The 12,519-nt window shown below is 36.9% G+C and overlaps 1 protein-coding gene across 3 annotated transcripts in view; it reads right to left on the bottom strand.

Annotated features, from left to right (window-relative positions):
• The window catches only part of LOC135223641 (peptidyl-prolyl cis-trans isomerase-like 3), a 282,632-nt gene that overhangs the window by 78,309 nt on the left and 191,804 nt on the right, over positions 1 to 12,519 (bottom strand). For all 3 annotated transcript variants that reach the window (XM_064262276.1, XM_064262275.1, XM_064262277.1), the window contains exon 4: positions 6,616 to 6,734. In XM_064262276.1, coding sequence (XP_064118346.1) covers positions 6,616 to 6,734 — 119 coding nt within the window. The remainder of the gene's footprint in view (positions 1 to 6,615; positions 6,735 to 12,519) is intronic.

Here is a 12,519-nt window from a genome sequence, read left to right on the forward strand (position 1 = left end):
TATGTTAAATCTGAAAATCGTGAAAGTATTCACCTGCTACTTGATTGCAAGACAAGATGGAATAGTTTAGTTGCTATGCTTGAACGATTCTTAGATCTGAGATCTCCAGTAGAAAAATCACTGATGGACTAAAAATTAAATAACCCTTTAAGTGTAGCAGAGTATGTTGCACTCACTGCTATCGTTCGTGCTTTGAAACCTATCCTATTAGGCTCTGAGAAACTTTGTAGTTGAGATGCGACACTTTTAGTGCTGAAGTTTTATCTTTCACCATTGAGGAACTTCATGAACAAAACTGCCTTTTCGTTGAAATTGAATGAAGCATTAATATCTAGACTATATGAAAGAAGGCAAAAACACTAATTGGGTTACTAAAATACATGAAAAATGGGATAATGTATTCTAAGAAAGCCGATCATCAGGAGACACTGATTTAGAAGCACTGCCAGCGAAGTGTTCTTTTGTCTGCAGCAAAACGACTTCTTATTCACCTTTATGATGACAACAGTGACGAAATGTTTGCTTCATCCGAATCCGAAGAAGAAGGGCTGTCTCAGTCAGCTGACCCAAATCAAAGCCGAACAGCAACGCTGTTCGAGAAATTAGAGGGAGCCATAAAAAAGAAACAGACTGCATCCCTAAAACAACCCAAATAAGTCAGGCGATCAGCAGGAGCATAACTAAAGAGTTTGAAAGTTTTTAAGCAACTGGAGAAAAGACAGCAAACATAACAAAATTAACAGCTGCATTAGAATCTATACCACCCACATCTGTCGAAGCAGAAAGATCTTTTTCATCTGTAGGACTGCTTATTTCATGTCAAAAGTAGCTTGGAGTACCAGCTAGAAGCAAATTTATTATTTTCCTACTTTTGTTATTTTATCAGAAGAGCGTTATATGAATATTTCTTGTTGTTGTTTTTTTCATATAATTGCCACAGAGGCAGGTTTCATGTAAGTTTACGAATTTCAAAGTCGTTTGAAGACAAACACTAATTTTGATGTAAGAATTTTGTTATTCGTAGTGAACGTTATTCATTTTTCTTTCACCAGGTTTATATTACAAAAGCATGTGATCGTAAAAGATATTTTCATATAATTTGTAAAAAGATGTGCGTTTCTTATCTTATTTCAGGAGCAATTACTCTGCATAAAATTATGAGTTTAATCAGTCTTAATTTTCTGCTTGTTAATTTCATTGAATGCTTTTTTGCATTATATATTTTGGATGTCTTTTCCAATGCTTTAAGAATAATAAAATAATCACGTACTATGATTCTTGCAATACTTCATTCATAAATAACAACAATAAATTTTCTTTTATAAAATCCAGGGATTTCTCGGGATTCTCCCGGGATCCAGGGAAAACACTAACCTTTTTCCCGAAATCCCGGGATTACGAAGTGTCTCAAATGACAATCCCTAGTTATGAGCATTAAAATCACCTACTATTAATGTAGGTTCCTTGGTATTGTTAAGTAAGTCTTCAAGTTTATCGATGTCATAATTTTTATAAGGTTGGTCGCATAAATTTTAAATTACATAATTATCGTTTTTTAGTTGTATTTTAGTACTTGATATTTGCAAGTTAGTAAAGTTTACAGGTACTCTGTCGACATAATTTGTTACATACATATAGTATAGCAGTACCTAGATTTCCTTCTTCCTCTCTAGATGTAGATACTAGGGTATATTTACCCTCTAACGCCGAAGCGGTAAAAAAAAAATTGTCTCCCGAGTGCCGGAGGTGTTTCAGAGTGAGCGCGGAAGTGGAAAAAATATTTTTTTCAAAAAATCACAGCGCGCTTAGTTTTCAAGATTAAGAGTTCATTTTTGGCTCCTTTTTTTGTCATTGCCTGAAGTTTAGTATGCAACCATCAGAAATGAAAAAAATTATCATTATCATATATAAATAATGCGATATATGATAGCGCAAAAACGAAATTTCATATATAATTGTATTCAAATCGCGCTGTGCGCAGAACGGTTAAAGGTAACAAGTTACTTTTTTTTCGTTGTAATGTACACTAAATTGCGATCATTTTGGTATATAACACATTGTAAAACGATAAAAGCAACACAGAGAAAATATTATCACAAAATAATGCATGAATTCGTAACGCGCGGACGTAAACAAATATTTTTTTTTCAAAAATTCACCATAAATCTAAATATTGTCCTAGAGACTTCCAATTTCTTTCAAAATGAAGACAAATGATTGAATATTACTATACTGTAAGAGTATTAGCTTACAATTGCAGTTTTCAACCATATCTGACGAGTTAAAGTTGACCGAATGTTGAATTTTTTTATATATATATTTTTTATATGCAATTATTTCGGAAATACGAAAAGCTACAACCTTCAAATAATTTTTGTTTTATTCTACATGAAATTGCGCACATTTTCATATATAAAACTCTATGAAATGCCTAATATGAAATGGAGCAAATATTCCGAGAATGGTATGTACGCATTTCAGAGATTTGTGGCGGAGAATCCGCGCGCGGAGGGAAGGAAAATTTTTTTTTTTTAAATTCACCATAAATCTAAATATTTTGCTAGAGACTTCGAATTTGTTTTAAGATGAAGATAAATGACTGAATATTACTAGACTGTAAGAGTTTTAGCTTACAATTGCGTTTTTCGACCATTTCGGTAGTCAAAGTTGACCGAACGTGGTTTTTTTTCTATTTATCGTGATTTATATGCAAATATTTCAAAAATGAGGAAAGCTACAACCTTCAATTATTTTTTGTTGTATTCTACATGAAATTGCGCACATTTTCATATATAAAACTTTATGTAACGGCTAATTTAAAATGGTGCAAACATTACCACAATCGCACGTATGATTTTTCGGAAGAGTTACCGCGCGGACGTAAAGAAAATGTTATTTTTTCATAAATTCACCATAAATCGAAATATTGTGCTAGAGACTTCCAATTTGTTGCAAAATGAAGGTAAATGCTTGAATATTACTAGAATATAAGCGTTTTAGCTTACAATTGCGTTTTTCGACCATTTCGGTAGAGTCAAAGTTGACCGAAGGTTGAAATTTTGGCAATTATCGTTATTTATATGAAAATATCTCAAAACTGATAAAAGCTACAACCATGGGTTGTTTTTAGTTGTATTGTGCATGAAATTGCGCACATTTCCATATATAAAACTTTATATAACAGCTAATTTTAAAATGGTGCAAACATTACCACAATCGCATGTATGATTTTTTTCGGAAGAGTTACCACGCGGACGTAAGAAAAAAGTTTTTTCATAAATTCACCATAAATCGGAATATTGTGCTAGAGACTTCCAATTAGTTGCAAAATTAAGGTAAATGATGGAATATTACTATAATATAAGAGTTTTAGCTTACAATTGCGTTTTTCGACCATTTCGGTAGAGTCAAAAGTTGACCGAAGGTTGAAATTTTGGCAATTATCGTTATTTATATGAAAATATCTCAAAACTGATAAAAGCTACAATCATGAGTATTTTATTGTTGTATTTTACATAAAAATGCGCACATTTTCATATATAATACTTCATGTAACGCCTAATTTACAATGGTACAAAAATTATGTCAAAGTGACGAAATAATTTCCGAGATGTGTCACAGATACTTTTTAGTGCGATAAGAAAGAAATTCGCGCTTGCGCGCCTGCGTAACGATTGTAAACAAAACAACACCTTGATCCGTGAACTCCCAGCATCCCCCAAGGCGCGTGATTCAAAAGTTTTAGGCTGGTAGGCCTATAAGTATTTTTCCGCGAATTTTAAAAAAAACTTTTGTTTGTCGACGTAAAATACGTCCAGTCGGCACCCGAGAGACAAAAAATGTCGACGTAAAATACGTCCAGTCGGCATTTAAGGGTTTACTTATTGTTGATATTATTTTGTTCACATGTTGTAAACATAATATCATTAGATCATATTCTTTTAGTAATCGTTGTACTTCTCCCAAATGTAATTTAGTCAGCAGACCATTTGCGTTCCATTTGTATTAATATTATAATTGACAATATTACGTTACTGTGTTCAAGTAGTATGAATTTCTTTTTGTGATTATCAATTTGTATTTTTTCTAAAATTTCATTTATGAAATTTATTTGTTTTCCCTTATAAGACATTAGGTCCAATGCACATACATCCTTTTTCGCGAGTCTCTTAACTAGTGGCATCTTTTACATTTTACGAAATTTCGTATAGTGTTTGTTAAACTGTATTCTGTTATGTTTCTGTTTTTGTTACACAATTCAAGGAAACATTCATTATATCCACGTGTTTTTATGTGTCGTTCTTTTTTTCATTTATTCTTGCTGCACCAATTAATGGGGATGGAGTAATCTCTTCTCCCTTCACATAATCATTTTTGTCTATGGTTCTTTCTTCTACAATTTCTTTGATGTTCTGGGTATTTGCTTCCATTGTTTTATTATTATTTCAGGAGACAAAGGTATATTCTTATAATTTTTTGGTTTGTGTACTTTCTTCGGATCTAATGTCTTTGCTAACAGATACCTCTGTAAAAATTGTTGGCTTTTTGTTTTGGGTGGAGTTCTCTCTCAAGGCCTCTTTTTATCTTTAGCTTCTAGTTCATTATAACTATCTTCTAATATTTCAGTGATACAAGTATCATTTTCTTGTGCTTCCATTTCTCTTAATATCACAAATGAAATTGAACAAATATTTGCACAGGTTTCTTGGTTTTTTGCTATATTAGTTTCTCCTTGCAAAGTTATTTATTTTTATTTATTTTGTTATTTCCATTCATGTTTCATTGTCTGACCTCATTAAAGTAGAGAACATTAGTTTCCTAGCGGGATCGTGCATTCCTCTAACTTTCAATTCTAATTTGGCTTCTTTTATTGACATTCCTGTTCTTTCTTGAAATGATATTAATTCTGCATTGTATATATAGTGCAGACACTCCTTAGATCTTGCATGGTGATTTTGCCCACAGTTTACACATTTTGGTTCACCACACTCCCACAGCATGGTATGTTTGTCTGATCCACAATACGCACATGATGTATTTTGGCAATTTTTCCCTGTATGTCCATATTTACTACAGTTTTTTGTTTTGGTCCATGATTTTAATTTTTATTAAAATTTTAATTTGGTATTCTCAATGTTTTTCATTGTATATTTCACAATCTTGCAAGTTGGTGTACCCTTTTTTAAAGGAATCCAGCAAAATACTCTATCTATTGGCTCCTCACTATTATCAGGAAGTATTATGGTACTACTGTACACTGTTCATACTGTCCTTTTTTATATTTACCTTTATATTATCAATGTTCTTTATGGTTGATTATCTGATTGATTTTTTTTTGTGGTTTCTATTAAACACATATAAGTCTTTTATTTGTCTAAATGACATTTCATAGGTTGGGTGTCTACTTACTAAATAATGTTCTAATTTTAAAGCAGATATTTTTTGTCTGTTTCCAAGGTCAGGAACCTTGACCAACTTCCACTCCCAGAGAGACCAACATCCACTCCCAAAGAGGGAGCCAAAGTGAGTCAAGGTTAGGTAAATGCGATATTTACTTTTTCTTGGTGGCTTGTATGGTATTAGTTTTAATACCTACCTGATGTTCATTAATTGGGATTTCCTGAGAATAGTCCACTGTCATGCCACAAGTCGTAAGGATATATTTTATGTTTGCCATACAACCAAAGTACAAATTTCATCCAGGATGAGTTCCTCGTTGGACGAGTGGATTTCACACTAGGCTACCAATCTGGTGGTCTGAAGTTTGATTCTCGGCTTGGCCAACGCGGAACCAGAGGAATTTATTTCTGGTGATAGAAATTCATTTCTCGATATAATGTGGTTCGGATCCCACAATAAGCTGTAGATCCCATTGCTAGGTAACCAATTAGTTCCTAGGTACGCAAAAATATCTAATCCTTCGGGCCAGCCCTAGGAGAGCTGTTAATCAGCTCAGTGGTCTGGTAAAACTAAGATATACTTTTTTCATCCAGGATGAGACCCTCTTACCAGGGAGGCCTAACTTGAGGGAAGAGCAATACTGTTACACAGTGGTAACTGCCCTGGGACCCTCACCTGGATATACGCCATACCCGCAGTGCCTTAAGATTCGTCAGTCCATCTAGATTGGACCCAAACACTGTGGGAATGACTTGACATAAAATTTCCCCATACTGAACCACATCAGGTACTCTAGTTTTATGGGTGGAGTGGCATGCCGTCAAGTTAAAAGAGTAGTGAATTCAGTAATCAAAAACCATGCCAAGTTTGTCAACGAAAGAGGAACACGAGTAGGGGAAAATTTATAGGAGGAGAAATAAAGGAGTTAAAGGTCTCAATGTTCAGTTGAATCCACAGCAGAGAGAGTAGGCATAAAAGAGCATACTTTCACTGCACTGGATCCCTAAACCCCCCACCTCGTCAAGGAGTTTGGATCATAGCGCTGAGACTTATAATACAGTGATTTAATATAAAAAACCCATTAACCTAGTTTACCAAAAGTATTTTAAAGTTTCTGTACAAAATCCTCAGCATTCTACTTGTTAACAGAATAAATAAAAGCACCAGGAAAGCTGGTCACAGCAAAAACTTTCCAAGATCATAATGACAACTTACTTTCCAAAAACTGTGTACTTGAGATCTAAGTGTGGTTGAGGCGAATATGTTATAAAGAACTGAGACCCATTAGTATTTGGGCCCCTGTTAGCCATAGAAACTGTTCCTCGAACATTATGCTGCAAAATACAAAAAAAAAGTTGAACATAGCCATATGACAGGAGCTTTATGTTAAAAATATTTCTATTAAATACAAACTTTACGTTAAAAATATTTCTATTAAATACAAAGTTTGTACAGTAAAAAAATCTGCTAAAAATACTGATATGCTTGCTTTACCATAAGTTGTAATACCTATGCATCATTATGTAGCATGCCTCATTATAAACAATAGCCTATTCAAGTTACATAAACATTTTTCATACAATCCTGTTTTCTAAAACAAACCCTATTTTAAATAAACCTTATATGTCAGCCACAAAACTGGAGAAACTGGTGACACCAATAGCCATGATTAATGGCAACATTAAATGTGGAGTTTGCTTTATTGGAATTTTTGTTACCTCTCTACTTCTGCTGTAGCACATTCATCCACTATAAAATAGATTGTATGCTGGAAACTATTTTAAAAATCAGTAAACAACCATTCCTTTGTTAATAAACTTAATCCATTCTAGAAGGCTGTCCTTAAATCATTGTCCTTTGACTGAGCAAATATTTACCTTAAGAAACAATGGAAACTGGATTAAACCATTCCAAAATCTAAAATACAAAACAAAAGCATTTTAAGTTCAATTTAACAAGCCACCATGCAGAAATTATATAAAAAAGAACATAAAATAAATGCTTACTTTTTTAAATAGTTTTACCATAACACCAAGCTAAAAGAACTTCTGAAGTTCTTTTAGCTGGCCTGAAGATTGTGGCATTGTAAACAAATTTTAAATTGCTTAGATAAATTTTTTCATTTTCAGCTGACATTTCTTTCCTTGTATGGTTTTTAAAATATAAGTGTTTTGGTCACTGACACACACTATGGGATTTAAACTGTAAGATTTTATGGCTTCAATTGCAGTTTGTAAGTCACTGTAGAGCATCATTAAACATCTCGGTGAAAATGACCTCTGTTGCATTTTTAAGGGATTTTGACGTAGGAAAAATCTATTTCTGGGGGAAGACCTGTGTCGCCCGATGAAAAATCCCTGTAACTCATTTTTCTAGTATAAATAATACTCTTAATATACCAGAGAAAAAAGCTAACATGGTTAAGCTGAAGTTACTACCCTCAGCGCAAACACCCAAAGGGTGTCGGTATAAGTATAGGGGTGCTGTGTTACCACAGACCACAGGACTTCTGCCATTTAGAAAGTTCCCCTCCAAAACTCCCCGTTGGTGGGAGCGGTTACAAGGAAACCCACCACCAACCGTCCCCGCTCGCCACTACTACTAATACCCACGCGCTTCAATCCATTCCTGGAAGTAATTCTATAAACTTGGATTAGCCAGGGTGGGAAGTGCATAATATAAGAGGGTAGGGTTCATCGGGCGACACAGGTCTTCCCCCAGAAATAGATTTTTCCTACGTCAAAATCCCTTTTCTGGGATCGACCTGTGTCTGCCGATGAAAAAATACCAGAGAATGATATACAAGTTTTAGAATAGATATATATAATCTTATATATATAATATCTATATATATATATATATATATAAAATAGGGTTAATAATACCCGGAATAAAATTTTTTTAACCAGTTTATTTGTTATAGTTAAACATATAACTTAAAACTAATAATAAGATATATAATGATAATAATTCTTAAAATACTAAAAAGGGAGCATAGAAAAACTGTAATAAAGGAATATATCCTTTCAGAACCTTAGACTTAACAAATGATCTAAAACTAAGGGATAATAGCATCATAATATAAGAATTATAATAGTTAATATATATACATATTTACACTGGCATACAATAATCCGGAAGCGGGGTCAACAAGCAACGTCTAGCCCGATCCGGAGAAAGTATGGTGGGGAGTGTGAGTGATCCATTCAGGTAGAAGGGATAAGGATAGGGAGATAGAAAAGGAAAAGGGTGCAATTAAAGGTTTAAGGAGAGCTGTCAGTTTGTACTTCAGAAACTACCACAGCTCCAGCTGCCACTGCTGAGAATTTTAGGGCCTGCAAATTCTTCAGGTAGTGGCGCTTAAATACTGCTGGGGACTTCCAACCTGTGTACTTTTGAAGTTCCTCAAACTTCATGTTTTGGAAATAATTAGTTGAGGTGGCAACTGCTCGGATATCATGAACATGTGGAACTGAATCTGGGTTAGCCTGTTTAATAAAATAGAGTATCTGCTGCCTGATCCCTCTTAGAGTAATCGTGCCCCCTTTTTCTCTAATAAAAAGAGAGCCCGATGATATTTGAGAAGTTCTGGTCATAAAAGTTTTTAGTGTATGAACAGGACATAAGGATTTATCTTCTGGAAGAGGTAGAATTTCCCAAGGAGTCCATCTATTTAGTGGATCCTCATTTTTTGCTAAAAATTGTCTATCTGGTGAAAGTAAGACTTTTCCAGATGGGAGGAACTCGACATGTCCTGGATCTCTAGACAGAGCTGACAATTCTGAAATTCTAGCTCCAGAAGCCAGAGCTACTAAAAATAGTGTTTTTCTCAGTAGAGCTGAAAAGGGGCAGTTATCATTGTCCAAATCTGATGCAAGTTTAAGAACATCGTTCAAAAACCATGAGATAGATTGAGGGCGGCTAGTTGGTCTCAAACGTGCACAAGCTTTTGGGATAGAAGAAAAGTATGTGTCGGCTAAATTAATATTGAAACCTATTTGAAAAATCTTTCTTAGGGCAGATTTAATTGTGGTAATAGTGCTGGCAGCTAAGCCTTTCTCATGTAATGATCTAAAGAAAGAAATTGTAAGGTTGGTATCCATCTTCTGAATGTTGTTACCTTTTAAAAATATAGCCAATTTTTTCAATGCAGAATCATATTGCCTAATTGTAGAATCTCTTTTGTCTGATTCTCACACATATATTTAATGGATCTATGTTTGCTTGCTTCTGTGCTGCAAATTTCATGAAGTCCATAAAGTTAGGGCACTTAGAATTCTTGAGGAAGCTGACACAGTCTGCATTTGTACTACCTGTGTTAGATTGGGGGATGGGATCTTCTGGGGTTTGAGATTCATCTCCATGATAAGAGGATACCAATTGCTCTTCGGCCAGTTGGGTGCTACTAGTGCTAGCTGGCCTTTGAATGATCTTAGCTTGTGTAGAACTTTTAATAGAAGATTTACTGGGGGAAAGAGATAAATTCTCTCCCATTTGTTCCAGTCCAGAGACATTGCATCGATCCCAACGGCGTTGATGTCTATGTTGAGAGCTACATAACAAGCTAACTTGTGATTGGACTCTGTGGCGAAGAGATCCACCTGGAGATCCAGGATCTGAGTTGTGATCCATTGAAAGGACTTGTTGTCCAGTGACCATTCTGATTCTAGTGGATTCATCCTGGACAGTGAATCCGCTACTACATTCCTCACTCCTTCTAAATGAACTGCTGACAGATGCCAGTGGTTCTTTTCTGCTAGGAGGAATATTGCTATCATTACATGATTCAACTTGTTGGATTTGGAACCTCTCCTGTTGATGCAATGGACTACTGTCAAGCTGTCTGAAATTAATTGAATGTGGATCTTCTTGGACGGTTGTAATTTTCTCAATGTCAAGAACACCGCCATTGCTTCCAGTATGTTGATGTGGAATTGACGGAATGTTTCCGACCATGTTCCTTGTACTTTCCTGAGGGGTGAATATCCCCCCCAGCCGTTCAGTGATGCATCTGTGTGGATGATCAGAGATGGGGGAGGAAATTGCAACGGAACTGATTTGGATAGGTTCCGGTGCTCCGTCCATGGAAGAAGTCTCTTTTTTAGAACATCTGGAATCTTGGAAACTTTGTCCCTGAATCTGAGATTTGCTCTTGACCTCCAAACCTGATTGATATCCTTTAATCTGGCTTTTAAAAGAACATCCGTCACTGATGCAAATTGGAGGGAGCCTAAGATCCTCTCTTGCTCCCTCCGAGATGACCGTCTGTTTTTGATAAAGCGTTTTGTAGCTTTCACTATTTCTTTGACCTTCTTGGTCGGTTGAGATAGTGTGTTTGTTCGGGTCCCACTGGATTCCTAACCATTGGAATCGAGATGCCGGAGTCAGTCTGGATTTCTCTATATTTACTTGGAACCCTAAATATTTTAGGAATTCCAGTACTTTGGTCGTTGACCTTCGACAATCCGCTTCGTTGGTTGCCCATATTAACCAATCGTCCAGGTAGGCTACTAATAGTATTCCTTTCTTCCTCAATTCCTGAACTACTGATTCTCCCAGTTTTGTGAACACTCTGGGTGCTACATTGAGTCCGAAGGGCATTACTTTGAAGGAGTAAGCTTTCTTGCCTAGTTTGAATCCTAGGTACGGAGAGAAGTTTCTGGCTATTGGGACGTGATAGTACGCGTCTGTAAGATCTATAGAGGTGGTGACGGCCCCACGGGGAAGTAAGGTCCGTACCTGTGAGATTGTCAGCATATGGAACTTGTCGCAAGGAATGTAGGAATTCAGCCGAGACACGTCCAAGATTACCCGTCTTTTGTTTGAGTCCTTCTTTGGGACAGTGAACAAACGTGCTTGAAACCTTATGCTCTTCACCCTCTTTATGGCGCGTTTCTGAAGAAGATCCTTTGTATACTCTAAGAGGTCCTCTGTTGGTACTTGGAAAAAGCTGACTGGAGGGGGAGGGCCCTTCTCCCACTTCCAGCCTAGACCTTTCGATATTATACTGTGGGCCCATGGACTGAAGGTCCATCGAGCCCTGAAATGATACAATCTCCCCCCTACCTGGGAGATTTCACTGGTTGGCTGCTGGTCTGGCTCCTTTCCCCCCTCGGAAACCTCTTCCTCTGGCTCCACCTCGTAGTCGAGAGCCTCCTCTGGCTCGGCTACTCCCAGCATGTCCTCTATATGGGCGAAAGTTACCCTTTGCAGGGTTAAATGCTGGGGAAGCCACAACCTGGGATGAAGTCGAAGGTTGAGGTTCCGAGGAAAGTTGAACCAAGACATATTGCTGTGGTACTACTGTCTTTGAAGTGGACGGCACTGCCTGCACATATCCGTGAGGACGTGCCGCCTGGTAGGGATTATATCTTCTCGCCTTCTTCTTTGGCTGCTGATGAGAAGGCGCATCAGGTTGCCGCTTGAAGGGAAGGCCCCACCTCACTCTAAGACTCTGGTTAGTCCTAGAAGCTTCATGAAGAATATTGTTCACCTCCTCTTTGGGGAAGAGGGTTTCTCCCCAAATGGAGGATTTGATGAGCCTATTTGGTTCATGTTTAATGGTTGTTCCAGCTAAATCATGTTTTCTACAGGCCCTCCTTGCTACAGCAAAGTCATACAAATCTGACTGGAAGGCCTGTAGTAGATCTTTTGTCAGTACACGAAAGACCTGCTCATCTTCATAGGTGGTCGCCAACAACTCCGCCGATGTGACGGAGTTGAGGGACCTGGCTAACCTTGTCTTCGCCTCAAACTCCGCCTTGATCATATGGTCGGGGAGTTTAGGCAACATTTCTGAAAACAAGTCTGAAGCGCACTCCGGCTCCAATTTACCTGCGGTAAATGTCGCCGGAGCGTTGATCCAAGCGTCCAGTCCTGTGGGTAACAGAAGAGATGTAGGCTCTGTCTCCCTCAGTACTGGCATTGGCTTGTCCTCGACGATTGCTTGCAAGGTTAGCTCCGCCACCTTAGATGTGCATGGTGACGGAATCCCTTCGGGAGTGACAAACATCGTGTATTTGCCTTTATGTGGTGTCAATTTAGTATTGACACAGTTAAGCTCAGAGAGACACCGGACCCATGTGGTGTCAATTTTAAAAGTAAAGTTAAGTCTAAAAA

Source organism: Macrobrachium nipponense, chromosome 10, assembly GCF_015104395.2.
Source record: "Macrobrachium nipponense isolate FS-2020 chromosome 10, ASM1510439v2, whole genome shotgun sequence".
Classification (NCBI taxonomy): domain Eukaryota; kingdom Metazoa; phylum Arthropoda; class Malacostraca; order Decapoda; family Palaemonidae; genus Macrobrachium; species Macrobrachium nipponense.